Here is an 18,671-nt window from a genome sequence, read left to right on the forward strand (position 1 = left end):
GTCTCCTTTTCCATTGCTGATTTTTGATCTCTGGGTCTTCTCTCTTCTTTTTTTAGTTAGCCAAGCTAAGGTTTGTCTATGATGCTTACCTTCTCTAAAATACCAACTTTTTATCATTAATCTTTTGTGTTGCTTTTTGGGTCTCTATATCATTTAGTTCTGTTCTGATCGTAATTATTTCTTTCGATCTACTAATTTTGGGATTGGATTATTCTTGTTTCTCTAATTCAGCATTAGGTGTATATTTAAAATCTTTCTATTCTTTTGATGGAAGCAGTTATTGCAATATGCTTTTCTATTAGTTCTGCTTTTGCAGTATCCCACAGGTTTTGGTATGATGTGTCTTTATTTTCATTAGTTTCAAGAAAGTTTTTGACTTTCTGTTTAATTTCTTCTTGGACCTATAGATCATTTGGGAGCATGTTGTTTAACTTCCATGTATTTGTGTAGTTCCAGAGTTTCACTTGTTATTGATTTCTAGTTTTAATCCATTGTGGTCTGAAAAGATACTTGAAATGATTTCAATTTTTAAAAAATTTCTTGAGACTTGTTTTGTGACCTAACATGCTCTATTCTGTGCTCATGAGAAGAATGTATTTTCTGTAGTTGCTGGATGTAATGCTCTGTAGATATATGCCAGGTCCAATTGGGCTAAACTGTAGTTAAAATACTGTATTTTCCTGTTGATTTGTTGCCTAGGTGATCTGTCCAGTGCTGACAGAGGAGTGTTCAGGTTCCCAACTATTATCATATTGGGGTCTATCTTTTTCTTTAGGATTAATAGTGTTTCCTTTATACATCTGGGTGCTGGTTTGGGGTGCATATATATCTACAATTTTTATGTCTTCCTCCTGGATAGATCTCTTTATCATTATATAATGGCCTTCTTTGTCTCTTTTTATGGTTATTGGTTTAAAGCCTATTTTATCTGATATAAGAATAATAGCTACTCCTACTCATTTTTGGTTTCCATTTGCTTGGCATATCTTTTTCCATCCCTTTACTATTATTCCATGTGTGAGGTGTGTCTCTTGAAGACAACACATAGTTGGATCCAGCTTTTTAATCCAATCAGTCTGTGTCATTTGAATTGGGAATTTAATACATTTACATTTAGGGATGTTATTGAAAGGTATTGTCTTACTCCTGGCATTTTATCAATTTTCATTTGGATGTTTTAAATCTTTTGTGCTTTTCTTCCTCTTTTATTGTTTGTCTTTGGTGTTTGTTGGTTTTTTGAGGTGGTAAGATATAGTTTCTTTTTCCTTCTCATTTGCATTTTTGTTCTATCAGTGGGTTTTGCACTTTCTTGTGTATTCATGGCAGTGATTACTGTTTTTTGGATTTTAGATGCAGGACTCCCTTAAGGATTTCCTTCAGGACTGGTTGTGTGATGGTGACATCCCACAGTTTTGTTTGGGAAATATACTATATCTCTCTAATTTCTAAAGGATAGCCTTGCTAGGTATAGTATTCTCAGCTGGTAGGTTTTTTTTCTTTTAGTATTTTGAATACATCACCCCATTTTCTTCTGGCCTGTAGAGTTTCTGCTGAGAAGTCTGCTGTTGGTCTGATGAGGACTCCTTATAGGTGACTTCATGCTTTTCTCTTGCTGTTTTTAAGATTTCCTCTTGGTCTTTGAGCTTTGCCACTTTGCTTATAACATGACACAGAGAGGATCTCTTTGGATTGAATCTGTCTGGGAATGTTTGAGCCTCCTGGATCTGAAAGTCCATGTCTCTACTTATACATGGGAAATTTTCCATTATTATCTCACGGCACATGTTTTCAATGCCTTTTCCTTTCTCCTCCCCTCCTAAACATCCACGAATCAGACGTTTGTGTGCTTAAGGTTGACTGGTAGCTCTCTTAGATTTTCTTCAGTTTTTTCATTCTTTTTTCTTTTCTTTCTTTTTGTCTGCCTGGTTTATTTTGAAAAGAACATCTTCAGGATCAGAAATTCTTTCTTCTGCTTGCTCTTGCTCTAACCTGCTGCTTAAACTCTTTGTCATGTTTTTTATTTTGTTGAATGAATCCATCAGTCCCATGGGTTCTGCTGCATTCCTTTTTAAGGTATTAATCTCTCTGTAATTTCCTCCTTCATATCCTGGATACTGTTTCATTTCATTGTTTTGTCCAACTGAGTCTTCTCATATCTCATTGAGTTTCCCTAATATTGTTGCTTGGAATTCCTTTTGGTCATTTCAAAGGTTTCCCATTATATGGGGTCTGATACTTGAGAATTACTGTATTCCTTTGGTTGTGCCATATATTCTTGTTTTTTGTTTGTTTGTTTGTTTGTTTGTTTGTTTGTATTTCTAGTATCTCTAAATGGATGTCTGGTCATCTTATAGAGAAGTTACTTCTTCTATTACTCTGGAGAGGGCTTTGAGGATAGAGATTTCCTCCTGTACATGTGTTTCAAATCAGCCATTGAGTACAGTGTTTTAGTATTTGTTACAGGTAGACACAGTAGTATAGTCTCCCTGTGGATACTTTGGCTGTTTTCAAAGGTGCAGTTGCATCTGAGTGTCTCAATGGCATAGGCAGTGGGACACTTAGTGATTCCTTGCTCTTTACTTGTGCTCTGCTGCTCACTCTTTTTGTGTCAATGCAGTCAGGTTGTCAGTGGGCCACCTGCATGTTGGCTGTGGCTGCTGCTGAGGTGGTGAGCCAACCTTCTGGCAGTGGTGGTGTGGCAGATTACCTGCACAGAAGAAACATTAGTGGCAGTGGCAGGGGCTGCTCATGGCATCTCCTGAAGTCCCTGGGTGCACTCCTGCCACCTGCTGGGTGGGAAGGCTGCCAGCAGTATCTTGAGTCCCCAGGCACACTCCTGCCATCTGCCTGGGAGTAGATCTTAAGTATTCTCACACACAAAAAAGGTAAATATGTGAGGTGATGGAAAGGTCAACTAGCTTGATTGAGGAAACTGTTTCCCAATGTATGTGTATATCAAAGCATCAAGTTGTACATATTAAATATATACCATATTTATCTGTAAATCAAACCTCAATAAAGCTGGAAAAATAAAAAACATAAAAAAGGCATGTCTACATTCTTTAGTATGGAAGTAGTTAACTCAAGGTGCAAGAATGATCTGTATAAAATACTACCATTTTATAAATAACAAAAAGGACACATATGTATGTGTACTTATATGCAATGCATATATAGAATATTTTGGAAAGATAAGCCCAAAATTTGTAACTGTATTTGCCTTTCAGAAAAGAACTGTTAGATTGAGTACAGCAATGGTAAGAAGATTTATTTTTCATGGTAAACTCTATCATATCATTTTAATTTATTTTGCCATGTGTTTGCATTACCTGTTGAGAGATAGAGAGAGAAATCTATGAGATAGTGTTCACCTAATTTCCAACTTGACCTCCTATTGCATCTCATCTTTCACCTGACTATTCACTGCTTCACATAAGCACTGTGTTCATGAATATGCTTATGCTGACTGTGTGTATGTGTGTCTAATGTTCTCTCACCTGGACTGTCATGTTTTCTGCCTACAGAAATCTTGCCTCTTCAAAAGCTCTTCTCTGCAACCTCCCTGATCTTCAGTGTTGGAACCAACCACTCTTACCTCTTCAGAAACCCCTGTTCATCCTGCTTTGAATTATAGTTATGTTTATAAGTTTGTCACCCTCATTAAATTAGCTCCTAGAGGGACGTATGCATCTTGATGGTCTGTATGGTTCCCAAAATACCTAGAACAGAGCTTTGATACATGCATATCATTAAATGAAAAATATTAATAATTAAAAATATTAACAGTCATCTAGGAAAACCTAAGTTTTTTTATAATGACCAATTGTAAGGGTGCCAGAGAAAAATAGCTAGTCCAAATATAAGAATAATACTTAGCATAAATATCTAAAGGAGGGAATAAGATCCTCAAAGCTGAAGATTAAGCCAATACTGTATACCAAATAGGATTATTAAAAAAGATGTAAATGAAATAGGTGAAATGAAATAGAAAGCTACACTTTAAATACATTAGAAGTAAGAGAAGAAGGAAAGATAGATGATTTGTTATAGTACAGAAAAGACAGTTCTTGACATTTTTGTTTGTTTTTTAGCCAAACAAAGCCTTGCCACGAAATAGGCAAACACAGATCTGATCATGAAGCAGCTACTCCTGAGGCTGGGACTACCAACACCCTCCAACTTTGATGCCCACCGATTTACCCCTACCCACCTTTACACACACACACTAAAGAGCTAACTCAACGCAGCTCACTCTACTGCTTAATAACCACATTCTTCCCTCAGCAAAATTTCCCTGATTAAATTATAAAATCACTTTATTATTATTTTTTTACTATTTACTTTTTGCTCTCATTTAAACCTATTTCCTTTTGTCCCTTGTGATATGGAAGCATAGAGAGCCATATTACTCTATATATTTAACGTTCATATATTCTTTTTTTTTTTTTTTTTTTTTTTAAGGATGACTGGTAAGGGGATCCTAACCCTTGACTTGGTGTTGTCAGCACCTCCCTCTCCAAGTGAGCTAACCGGCCATCCTTATATAGGGATCCGAACTCGTGGCCTTGGTGTTATCAGCACCATACTCTCCTAAGTGAGCCACGGGCCAGCCCCTTAACTTTCATATATTCTAAAGTACTTCATGGTAGTTGACTGTATACTGCCTTCTCTAAGCAATAAAAGCAATTTTTTAATGCTTCAAGCATATCATTATTCTGCTTTGGTCTCTGTAAATAGGGACACTTCAGGCCCAATTCATTTGTGTTGGCTTTATGCTAATACACAAAACAATAAAATAAATACAATAAAATAAAAATTGAAAATGGCAATGATTAAAAGTTTCCTTTAACTTACTGTTAAGGCTGTTTCATATTCTCCAGCAGCCAACTGTGCTAAGCCCAAATAATAGGAAGCTTCTCCTTCCATTTTTTTGTCATTTCCTAAAGTGAAGAAGTAAAAAAATTACCATGGAATTAAAGAAATTGATGTATCACAACAAACAGAATCCTTGCTTTTTAAGACAGTAGAAAGTTACTACAAAAAAAGAAAAGATACACAGATTTATCAATAATCCCTAAGCCTAGCTATGCAATGAAAAAAAAGCTAAGGTAAGTACAATTTACCTGAATCACAGATGTTAGAGTAAGGTGCATTAACAATGTAATTAGGAGGTGTTTCCCTCTATATACACAACCTGGCATCACCATTTTGACATTCATATGTAATTTTTATACTAGTCAGCCATGTAAAGACCTACAATCGTCTAGCATAACTGCTACTACATAAGTGAAACAACTGGTAAACTGGAAAACAACCGTGCAACTTAATTGGTGCACGAACACTCATACTTACTCACAGGGACTGACATTCAGCTAAGTTTCTAACAGGGCAGATAATTAGCAAATTAAGGAATTGTTGTTTTGATTATTCGCAATTTAAAAGCTATTGACTAAAACTTGTGTGAGAATGGCTAATGAAGCTAGGCTTCTTGGTACAAAATTCCATGCATATTTTGAAATCAAAACACACTTTCTTTGCTAATCACTGGTAAAGCTTTTCATCATCTTTTTGCATGGAATTTAACCTTTCTAATTCCTGTGATATTCTATTCATTTTATCCAATAATTACCCAATTCTTTCCAAAAGCAAAGTGTGTAAAGGCATAATGTGATTCAACAAGATGTACATCATACCATTTGATAAATATATAGTCTATTTACATTTATTATGTTAAATGTAACATAAATTTAATATGTTTATAAGAACCATTAAGGACTCATTTTAAAAAATAATACTTTCATTTTTCTACTTTTGAAAGTCATCGGCTTCCAATGTTACCTAACTTCTGGGTAATGCAAGTGCTGACAGTCTATCTGTGTTTCTGGTCTTTGGAAAGTAAGTATCCTTAGATTTCTAAACCCTGCATTCCACCTATGAAAGATTTCAGTAGAAGGTAGCAATTCTCCATGCTGCATTCACTCTCACCACCCACTGAATTACCACTCATGAAACAGTGGTTCATTGGAAGACTTTAAGAAAACAGGATGGCAAATGGCTGTGACATTACTTTTTATTTCTTCTTCAGCTCTTCACAGATTGCAGAGAATTATACCCTTAAGATCTCACTTTAGCATAGTTATTGATGCCAGTGACTGTGACCCAATCTGGGGAATTTTATCTCTTATAATTCACCTGGGCGCTACTTTTGTTCTGCTGCAGGTTTAGGGGTGATAGGCACAGGGGTAGGACTAGGGAAGAGAAAGATGCAATAGAAGGAAGAGGCTGTGACAGGAAGTTACCTCTTGGATAATTAAAAGTTAATTGGGTGTGGTTTGTACTTGCTGTGTTAAGTGATGTAACTGTGTTAAAGCTCTGGCAACTGCCTGGGTTGATATAGTATCGCCATTTTCATCTAATTTATGTGAGGGGTAGCTTAGCAAAGAGGAAGAAAGAAAAACCTACTCTTGGCTGATAGAAATACAGATTTTGAGGCAGTTAGTTGAAGCAGTAATAATACATCAAATGTTAGTTTTAAAATAGTATCTAAACATGAGAACTTTCCCTGTTTACTAAGTGAGACAAAGCTAAGATGAAGTGAAAACAGTAAATGACAGAGGTAAATGTCAGAAAGAGTAGGATTAACAAACCAAAAAAAAAAAAAGCTTAAATCTAAAATCTTGGCACTATTAAAATTTAGTGACACATGTACCAAAACTTGTATTGTGTAGGATAAAAACACAAAGAGTTTTTTAAAAACCCAACAACAATAGATATAATAAATTATGTGGTAAGTTGTATGGTGATAGGTACTCTGGCAGAAAGACAGAGCAGGATAAGGAGCATTGGATGTGCTAAGTGGGGCTACAGAGGACAAAGAAGTTTTCGATATTAAATACGGTTTTCAAGGTAGACTCCATTGAGAAGATGGTATTCAAAATAAATTGAAATTAGAAATACATAACAGAAAGAAATTTAGAAAACTCATAACTGTGGAAACTCAACATACTCCTAAATAACCAATGGATCAAAGAAGAAATCACAAGGTAAAATGATTACTTGGTGAAAGTAGAAAATACTTTGAAATGAATGAAAATGGAAATAGAACAAACCAAAACTTACAGGATGCAGCTAAAGCAGTGCATAGAGGGACATTTATAGCTATAAACTATATATTTTAAAATAAGAAAGATCTTTTCACCTTACAAAACTAGAAAAAGAGAATCCAAGTAAACCCAGAGCAAATAGAAGGAAGAAAATAATAAAGACTAGAATGAAAAAAATGAAACAGAATAGAAAAGCACTAGAGAAAACTGACAAAACAAAAATTGATTCATTGACAAGGTCAACAAAATTAACAAAATTTTAGCTAGACTGACCAAGGAATAAAAATAGGAGAGCCTCAAATTATTAAAATTAGGAACGAAAGAAAGGAACTAACTTAAACTTTATGGAAATAAAAATAATTATAAGGGAATCTTATGGACAAACGTATACCAAGAAGTTAGATAAACTGGATGAAATGAACAAATTCTTAGAAAGGCACAAAGGAGTGAAATTGACTCAAGAATAAAGAAAATCTGAATATATCCATACTAAGTAAAGTAATTAGGAATCAAAAAACTTCCCACAAAGAAAAGCCCAGGTCTAGATGGCTTTACTGGTGAATTCTACCAAACATTAAAAGAAGAATTAACACTAATCCATTACAAACTCAAAAAATTAAGAGAAGACACTTCCTAAATCATTCTTTGTAGCCAATATTACTTTGACATCACACTAAGCAAAGATATCACAAGAAAAGAAAACTATAAATCAAATGTCCCCTTTGAATATAGATACAAACATCCTCAACAAAACACTAGCAAAACAAATTCAGTAACATATAAAAAGGATTATACACCATGATCAAGTGGGAATTATCCCAGGAATACAAGATTGGTTCAACATATGTGAATCAATTAATGTAATATAACATGTTAATAGAAGGAAAGACAAAAACACATGATCATCTAAATCGATGCAGAAAAAATATTTGGCAAAATCCAATCCCTTTTCATGCTAAAAACCTTCCAAAAACTTGGAATAGAAGGGAATTTTCTCAGTCTATTAAAAGGTATCTACAAAAAACCCACAGCTAACATTACACTTAATGGTGAAAGATTGATAACCTTCACCCTAAGATCAGGAATAAGACAAGGGTGTTGCCTAGTATCACTTCTATTCAACACTGTGTTATGCTGGAGGTCCTAGTCAAATAAATTAGGCAAGAAAAGGGAAAGACATCCAGATTAGCAAGGAAGAAGCAGAACTATATTTGCAGATGACACGATCTTGTATTTAGAGAATCCTAACAAGTCCACAAAAAACTATCAAGCTAATAAATGAGTTTAGCAAGGTTTCAAGATACAAGATCAATATACAAAAGTCAATTTTATTTCTATGTATAGGCAATTAACAATTTGAAAGTGAAATTAAGAAACAATTCCATTTACAATAACATCAGAAAGAATTAAATATTAGAAGTAAATTTAACAAAAGAAGGCAAGATGTGTACACTAAAATGATAAAACATTAATGAAAGAAATTTTAAAATATGTAAATAAATAGAAAAATATCCCATATTTATGAATCAAGACCTAGTGTTAATATGGGAATATTTCCCAAATTGATTGACAGATTCAATGCAATCCCTACCAAAATTCTAGCTGCCCTTTCTGCAGAAATTGACAAGCTGATCCAAAAATTCATGTGGAAATGCAAGTGATGAGAATAGTCAAAGCAATCTCAATAAAGAACTGTGTTAGAAGACTGACTTTTCCTAATTTCAAAACTTACTATAAAACTAGAGTAACAAAGAATATGTATTTCTGCAATAAGAATAGACATATAGATCAACGAAATAGAATTTAGAATCCAAAAAACAACCTTTATGTTTAAGGTCAATTGATTTTGCAAAGGGTATCCAGACAATTTATTGGGGAAAGGGTAATGTTTTAAACAAATGCTACCAAGACAAGATATCCACATGCAAAATATGAAGTTGGATCCTCCTCACACCACACACACACACACACACACACACCTGATAATAGAGCACAGATCTAAATACAGCTAAAACTGTAAAACTCTTAGAATTAAGTGTAGGAGTAAATCACTGTGAACTTGGTTTAGTCAAGGCCTTCTTAGTCACAACAGTAAAAGCACAAATAACAAAAGAAAAAAAAATAGATAAATTGGCTTTCATCAAAATTAAAAACTTGTGCTTCAATGAATACCATCAGAAAGTGAAAAGAAAACCCATAGAATGGGAGAAAATATTTTCAAATCATATATCTAATGAAAGACTTGTATCTAGAATATATAAAGAATTCTTAAAACTCAGTAGGAAAACGACAACTTAATTAAAATTGGGCAAAGAATCTAAATAGACATTTCTGCAAAGAAGATACATAAACAGCCAGCAAGCACATGAAGAAATGCTCAACGTCATTAGCCAGCAGGGAAACGCAAATCAAATCCACACAGTGAGATTTTTTTTTTACCATTTTGCACCTACCAGCGTGATTATAATCAAATAGACAGAAGTAACAAGTGCTAGTTAGGAAGTGGCTAAATTGAAACCCTCCTATGTTGCTGGTGGAAATGTCAATTAGTGCAGCCATTTTGGAAAACTTGCATTCCTCAATAAGTTAAGCATAGAGTTATCGTATAATCCAACAAGTGCACTCCACGTATATATCCAAGACCACTGAAAACTTGTACAGAAATGTTCACTGCAGCATTATTTATAATAGGCAAAAGGTGGAACCAACTCAAATGTCCCTCACTTGACGAATGGATAAAGAAAATGTGATATAACCACACAAAGGAACATTATTTGGCCACAAAAAGGAATAAAGTCATGATACATGCTGCAAGATGGATGAACCCTAAAAGCATTATACTAAGTGAAAGATGTTTGGCTGGCACTACACTTGTGCATTATACCAAGGTGCCCTAGCAAAGGAGTTGGCCTATGGTGGGTGTCAGTACCCCTTAAATACTATGTAAATCAAGGTGGGAGGCATGCCTTATCAAGGCAATCATCAGCTTGCTGCTCCAGGCTCCCTGATCAAAGTAGGAGACAATGGGAATGAATGCTTTGTCCCAAAGTATTTTGGCTGCTGTAAGAGTTCTGTAAAATATTGTATAATCCTTTGACCTCTGTACTTTCTTATATGGAAATTGTGCACACAAATATTTATTGGTTTTAAAAGATACTAAAAATTATTACAGCATAATAATGAAGTAAGTTTTTTCCTATTCCCCTTATCTGTCCTTTGGAAAGCGAGAGATGTTTTATGAAGTGAGACTGCTCGGCAGGCTCTGGTTGTTGAAAGAGACCCGAATACCCTTCCTTTCTTTGTGAACTATTTTACAACTTAGCAAATGTGAACCTAAAGTAAAATACCTTTTTCTAATTGATGCATTCCTCCACGTTGAAATTCTATGTAACTTTCCAGGTGGCTAAAGTTTGCTGCTGAAATTATCTAAGAGCTCACTACTTATGCAAGCATTTACACCTTTAGGGAAGGTACTAGATCACCATTTATTCAAAAGCAGATCATTTAATGGGATCCATCTTTCAATGGGGTGATTTCCTAATAACTAATATTGTTAAAAGATGTAACACAGAGAATAAGCTAGGATGTTAACTTTTGCTCTTTGTAAGTTAAAATCACACCCAGAACATCAGTTCTGCTTACTCCAAATAAGCCACCTGTTACTTAAGCTAATTAATTAAATACATCCATGAACTAATAAACTTTAGATCTAGAGCATAACTTCCATCTTTTTCTCCTTCGTGAAAAGGCTACTCTTTTAATAAATTATTATATGAGAATAAAATATCCTTGCATTTTACAAATTAAAAGCTTATAAAATATGCTCCACAGTTTTTCTTTATATTTTATACATACATAAATGATACAGAATATTAAAGATATGATTTCCTCTCACAATAGAGTTTTTACAAAGGCAAAAAAAAAAAAAGAAGAAGAAAAGCATTTACAAAAGCCGTATGTGTGCATATGAGTCACCCGGGATCTTGCTAACCTGCAGATTCTGATGCAGTAGGGCTGGGGCGGGGCCTGGCATGCTGCTTTATAACTTGTTTCCTGGTGATGCTGATGTTGATGCTGCCGTTCCAAAAGATATTTTGCGAGCGAAGGCTCTAGATTAGAGTCCTATTTTCCTATTACTCCTAACTAAATATTTACCATATTTCCCCATTACCTGACAACAGGGAATTTACAAACAGTGAAAGGTCTCTAAGATTGCGAGAAATATATAACCTTAAACACAGCATACACACCCCCTCAACTTTTGCAGGTAACCTTACCTTCTCATTCTGGGTTCCCGGTTTTACACCACTGTCTTGAGTGGATTGTAATTTTGGTGAAAAAGCTTTCAAGAAACTAATGGATTTCTTGTTGTCAGCACTAAGGCATCTCTATTGTACAGTGAAAGTATATTGATGGCATTTTTCTTTGCATTTCATAGGAAATAATCACCCTAACACTTGACGATCTTTACTTTACTCCTGGGAGAGAACCAGTGTCTGCCCATTAAAGAAGCAATGTGAGAATGTTCTTTTCCACCTACCTTCTTTAGCTATTTCAGAAGCTTTTATTAGAATTTTGATGGCCTGTTTGTATTCTTTATTTTCCAGCATTTTGTCTGAGAGTAATCTGTAAGTCCTCAGGAGACTCTCACAGGCCAACAAGTTGAGAAAGCGGCCTGCCTCATCCTTCCATATCCGTCCCTGCGTCAATTGATGGAATGCTTCATAATGCTCGGCAGCTTCCAGAAGCTGACCTGAAGGATAAAAACCATTCATGAATATAAACCACAGGCCAGAACGTATTTTAAAAAATTTTGCGTCCATGTTAGCTTTGCTATTAAAGAGGGAAACACCATGAAATACAGTGAAGGATTTCTAAGGTTGAAGAGGAGTTAAACTGGGAAAAGAGTTATATCTAATTGACCATCAGATTCAGCATGAATTTTGAATAGACACCTGCCAGAGGGATGTACTTCAGCTAGGAGAAATTGACTGGGATCACGTATGTTTAGAGACAGTGTGAAATGCAATAATAAATACCAAATCATATTAGCTAAACTTTATTTAACACTATGTGTGCAAAGCACTGTGCTATGTGCTTTACATGCATTTCTCATTTAATTCTGAAAACAATTTTTTGGAGTAGAACTGTTATGATTCCATTTACAGAAGAGAAAGCTGAGGTTTAGTGAGGTTAACAATTTTGCCCAAGACTGCATGTCTGGTGGGTGATAGATCCAGGAAGTCTGATCCAGAGCTCATGCTCCCAATTATTATCCTGCACTGCTTTCCCAACAGACTGGCAATTTCTTCACTCATAAGAAAAAACCAGATATCTTGAGAAAGGAGGCATCTGTTACAAATTTCAAATTAAAATATTATGAATCTTCTTAAACTTTGAACTTCCCAAGGAGACATCTGTATACTCCATCTAGTTTTTGATGAGATGTAACTTAACTGCCTTTCTGGATTATTCCCTATAATATAGTACAAAATATATCCTCTCAAAGTCAAAACTCTCAATTACCTTAAGTCATTTCATTCCTTAAAATATGAGCAAATGTATTTCTGGAAGGGTAGTTTGCAGCTCCACGCTGTGGATTGTATTACACTTGTCAACTGTCTTATGGAAATGCTCACAATATCCTGTTATATAAATACTGTTCTATGGTATTGAAGTTACACTATTGGAATTAACTGAAAAAACACTTATATCTAGGCACTCCAACCACAGTGGCTAAGAGTGAGTGCAGGCTGCAAGCAAACAGCCTATTCCTATCCCAGCCATCCCACTTTTTGTTTAGCCTCGGGCTAATTCCTACCCTCTCCTAGCCTTAGTTTATTCTGCAAAATAGGATTACAGTATAACCACTTCAGGTACTATTGTGAGAAACAAATTAATGCATGTTCAATGTGTTATGGGGTAGGTGCTCAATAAAATAGTTACTCTTATCAGTTGGCATAGTAATAATGTTGTTTAAAAATCCAATTGGGCAATTGAAATATAGCCATTAATTTGTTATATTCTTTAAGTACAACTTACTCTTCATGCAAAAAACAAGAATTAGTTGAGTCCTTACAACAATGTTGTCATGGCTGATTTAATTAACCTAGCAGGTCATATTAGGCTCAATATATTTCCTCAAAGAGATTTCATTGTATAGTGCAGGTTGGAGCTGCTGACATGACTATTGCATATTTGATAAATTCGTTTGATAAATTCATGTTGCACTGAATTTATCAAAATCAGTGTTATAGAATGCACACACAGTTAAGCAAGTTAAAAATAGCATTTTCAAAGAAAGACAATCAACAGTGGTGGATAACCAGTAAATGATCTGTACAACAATTCAGTAAAGACATGGTCAGTCTGAGTTCTTGCTCTACCATGCCAAAGGGCATCCAGCAAAGACACATACAGAGGGCAACGTGTACTGCCGAGTTGTTTATAAACTTTTATTATGAAACAGAAGACTGCAAAGCTATAAATATAACTTTACAGAAGAATGTTTCATTATCTGGACAGGTGTTTACGATAAGTGAACATTTTGGAAAACATCAGATAACATTTACAAAGCATTATCAGTGTTATCTCTGGGAGGTAGAATTTCGGGTGATGGATGGTTTCTTTTTTGATTAATTTTTTTCTTTTTCTTGATGTTTTTTTCTTTTTACTAATTATCATTTTCTAAAGTTTCTATCATCAAAATATGCCTATTTTGTAATAAGAAATATACAATATAAATTATTTTTAAAATAATGCCCAATCTCTTTTTCATTTTGTTACAAATACTCAAGGTTGAAGTTTTCTGCTCTATCTTTACTTTATCTGACAATTTTTTCTTTACCTCCCACATAAGCAGGCATAGTTTTTCATCTTTCCTATAGCACCTCGACAGAAACACCTTCCTCCAAATACCCATGACCCTCATTTTTTTTAAAACTAGAAAGGAGCATTGACATACACGTGTGTTATGCTTCTTCTGTTAACTACATTTCTGCCTATAAAGTATAGCTCTGTATCCCTGGAAAGATGTATACAAAAGTTCTTTTTTTTATATGCAGTTTCCATTTATTCATAAAGGATAGCTCCATATTTCTTTTTAGCCATGTGAATGGGGGAGGGTGGATACAGGAAACTGTGAGTATACCAGATAGTTCCAGAAAAAATAGGGACTAAAAAAAAAAGACAAAGCTCTGGATAACTCTATTAATTGAATTGGATGCAAATGAGGTACAATGATGTAAAGAATAAATGAGAGCTGATATCCATGTCCAAAATTTGATCTCTATGAGGGCAGAAAGGGAAGGATACAGGAGGGAAGGGAGAGTTAGAGTACAGGAAGGACAGGTGGAGGAAACGAAAGGAGGGGAAGAATGTTTTTTTATTCCATATAAGCGAGACTTCCTTCTGTGTTATGTAGTCTTGGATGGGTGTGTTATTGTATCTTGACAGGCTGTCCAAGCAGAAATGAAGTAAGGCTGGTTCTTGGGACATTGGTCTCAGTTGGCTACTATGGAGGCTGACCTTGGGATGATTAGAAATAGTCTTTTCGGTTAAATCTGATTTTTGTTAAAACTTTACGAGCTAATACCAGTGTACTTCTTAGCTCATGATTACTGGCGAAGGTTCAGCTCTCAGAAAGGTCAATGTGACATCTCCCCTGGGAAAAGGCCTGAGATGATTGGGTAAAAGGGAAGAGGGAACTACCCTTTCCTGAAGACTTACTATGTTCCAGTCAAAATGGAAGGTTTTCCCCCATCTTATTTAACCTTCCAAAAAGCAGTGAAGTAGATATGATTATTACTTTTTCATTAAGAGGAAACTGAGGCCCACAAAGTTTAAATCACTTAAATTTATGTCAGAATTCTAAGAAGTGATGATTAGGATTTAAACCCAAGATCACCAAAAGCCCATACAACTGGTTCCACCACACCAGACACTGATCAACAAACCACGAGTTGGGAAACCTACTTGGAGTAAGTTAAATTCTTTGGAGATATATTTCTGTGTTAAAAACAATGCTTGAGTTACATGATTTCTAGTCTTTTCCAGTTCTATAATTCTGTGACTCTACTCAGACCATCGAACAGAAGCACAGACATTAGCCACTGATATGCTTCTGATTAGTCTTTCTGAAGGAGATGGATGTATAACTAGCTACATCTATATCTAAATTCCATGCTTTCCTTTATGCAGTGACATCTGTGGGGGGACCTGGAATTCCTTGGGTGTTCCAGACATAGTCACCTGTGGTGTCATTTAGCTATTCATTATTTCACTTTCCCTTCCTTCACCACTTTGCCACAGATAAGGTCCCTGGGATTCTGATTAGTACTATTTAAATGGAAGTACCTATACAGAAATAGAGTTTTTCAATCCTTCTCACGTGTAAGGATTCATTTATATAAGGATTTGGTGGCAGTTCAGCACACATATGACTTTGCTACAATTTCTAAAGGCTGGTCAGCATTTGAAAGCAAATTTTATGATGTAATATAATATTTGATTTTAAAATATTAAAAGATATGTCTATGCTATGGAAAGAGCAGAGCAATTTAAATATGCAAGTATTTCCCTTTAAGCATGATTAACAATGATATGATTTCCATCCAATTTCTATTTCCAACTGTGAAAAGGATTTTAAAAATTTTATTAATTTCTGAGTAAAGGCTCTGGTATTAATTAAGACTAGACATGTAGTAAGAAATAATGCATACTGTTTTTATCTGGAAATTTTAAATTCAATATACGCAAGAGAAATATTATAAAAGGCCATTGATACAGTGATAATTTTGAAAAAACTAAATGTAAATATCAATGTAGATAATGAATCAGACATTCTAATTTGGCTCACAGCATCACTTTATGACTTCTCCAAAGTGTTCATACATAGCCTACCTTTTGTTACCCAATAAATTTTAATATATCGGAATCAGATGAGATTTCTAGATCCCACTACCAATCCTTTAGAAGGACAAGGAAAAGTGTTTAGTCCAAGGGTCCAAGAACTGTCCTCTGAAATTATCAAGGGCTCACATTATTTCCCATGAGGAAGATGAGACAGAGAGAAGAGAAATGATTACACCAAGGTGTGACAAAAATAAAAGTTAACAGAAAACAGGACAGAAAAGAGAAGGCCTGGGGGATATTCATGGGGAATATTAAAGGTCTCCTGAGAGGAAGTAAGTTTTATCATGTTGCTCCAGGAATCACCAGCAAATCCTCACCACTATTAGTAACTAGGGTCATAGTAGTAACCACAATAAAAAAGACACGCTAACTACTGCCGAACTAAGCCTGGAATGCATGATTTTATACTAAGCAAAAATCTAGGTAGTCCACCTATATTTTATGTGAAACAGAGAAGAAAATGAAGCCAAAATGTCTTGTTGGCAGGACTGCAGATGGTCTTCCACAGATACCATCAGGAGTCAATTTATTTCAATAATATGAAGTAGTATCAGAAAAATCTTGGGAGAACACTGTGAATTGTGTAAAACAAGAGCATCCAGGTATGGATAGAAGTAGCCTTAGCCTCAGATTTGTTTGTTTTGTTTTTTTAATAATTACATGACATCTACATAAATAATAAGGAGTTTGCATGCACTGATGGTTTTGCACCCAAAGGAAAGTGCACTCAAAATAAAACTACTACAAGGGAGTTTTACTTTATCTAAAGCCCACACAAACAAGAAATCCATCCATTTATTTAAAAATACAAACAAAACCCAAACAATGCTGTAAACTGCAAAATGCCTGGTAGTATGTTAAGACAAACACTATGTAGAGAAAATGAGATTTTATATAGCTGGGTATTACCCAAATTGTTGCTTACCCCTCTTCCCTGCACAACATCTCTGAAAGTTTATGGATATTTGTTGTATCACAGCAGATGTCTAGAACAAATATTAAGCAAAGGAGAATGTATATGATCTCTCCCATTTTAGTTTTTTTTAAAGTAGGAAGATTGACTAGATATTAACACAAATGGGTTTAAATGTGAAGCTGCCATAAAAGCAGGAACATAAATGTAATTCTCCCAGCCGCTATTTTGATGCACATTTTTGATTCCATGAATATTTTATGAAATGGCCCAAACTAAAGCCATATAACATTCCTGCATTACTGATGCTTGCGCCCGTAAGCTACGAACATTAGAGGCATGATTGAGTGCATTAAAATGAACTCATTCAGCAGTGCATTGATTACTTGAAGAGGGAGGGAAACGAAAAAGAAGAAAAAAAGAAAAGAAAAGAAAAAAGAAGTTGCTCCACTTAAGAAAACATCACACAAATCTAAACTTTGCAATGTATGAAGGGCAAAAGCAAGTTTGAATAAAATAATATTTTGTAAATAAAATGTGACTCTGTACAGACCTGACATTAATTAGGCTGGGTGTTAATTATGTCCAAAGATGGCTGCTGGTATTGTTCAGGTAATTTAAAATGTCACAATCTCTAAGACACATAGACTGACCTGTTTTAGATCCATGCATCAGCATTTCTGAAGGTGGCTAATTATTTCCTTTTCTATCAACTTGTACATTTGCCAGTAAAAATAATGGTGCAGAAACAATTGCATAAAAATAATTTGACAGCTCCATAAGACCCATTTCTTCAGCAGCACTGGTATAAGTCTTGAACATATTTAGTTCTAAACTGTGCACATTTGTTGAGGACTTTAGGGAAATATTCCACTTTAGTTTAAAACAACAACCTAAAGGAACAATAAAGCTTTATGTACATTATATTACATTTTAATCTGGAGCTACTGGACATCTTTGGCATAAGTTACTATTCCGTAATATGTAGAAATAAAATCTGCTAGGAGCAATATTGAACAGTAGCAAAAAGAGAAAAATGTTATTGCCCTTTTGTAAAAACAAAAGACATTGCTTTCCATTTTAGCAGAACTGCATGAACAATTTATATTATCTTTGGGTTTTTACATTCAATTATGATAATTATAACAGCACTATACATGCTAAAATGGCTAAGGGCTTGCTACACTTCCAACAGAAACTATCATTTTCAAGGGTTTATCTCCTGTCAGAGGAGATTTGTTGTGCACTATAACCACTGCACACCATTGCAAAATGGAATGCTGGAAAACAAAGGTTTTGTTCCGTAACTCAGCAGATCCCTAGTAAACTGGGAAGAAAATGTGCCCATAACTTTTGAGTAGCTACTTTGGGATATTTAGAAGAAATTTAAGAGGTTGTTTTAAAAATGGAATCCTCTCTTTATCATTTTGAGCACAGATTTCAGGTGAACATTATAGGAATGTTACTGCACACCAGTTAAAGGGTATTTGTCACTAAACCAGAAACTGAAAAGGGTCCCATGTAGAAACGAAAATAGGTTTGGGAGAAACTCGCCAAGGGCTTTATTACTGATAATGGCAATACTAGTACAAGTTAATTTTTAAAGATGCAGAAAATTTGCCTCGACTTCCAAAATACTCTGGAGGAACTTATTAATTGTTGCTGTTTGTGATTTTAGACAGCTGAATTATGGTCAGTACACAAGTTTGACTGCTTTCTGTCAACAAACCTCAGATGGCTAG

The 18,671-nt window shown here is 34.9% G+C and overlaps 1 protein-coding gene across 1 annotated transcript in view; it reads right to left on the reverse strand.

Moving 5' to 3' along the window:
- TTC29 (tetratricopeptide repeat domain 29) overlaps positions 1–18,671 on the reverse strand; it is a 140,980-nt gene that overhangs the window by 62,972 nt on the left and 59,337 nt on the right. The window contains 2 exon segments of the mRNA XM_063107486.1: positions 4,855–4,940; positions 11,644–11,856. Coding sequence (XP_062963556.1) covers positions 4,855–4,940; positions 11,644–11,856 — 299 coding nt within the window.

The sequence above is a fragment of the Cynocephalus volans genome, chromosome 9 (genome assembly GCF_027409185.1).
Source record: "Cynocephalus volans isolate mCynVol1 chromosome 9, mCynVol1.pri, whole genome shotgun sequence".
Lineage (NCBI taxonomy): Eukaryota > Metazoa > Chordata > Mammalia > Dermoptera > Cynocephalidae > Cynocephalus > Cynocephalus volans.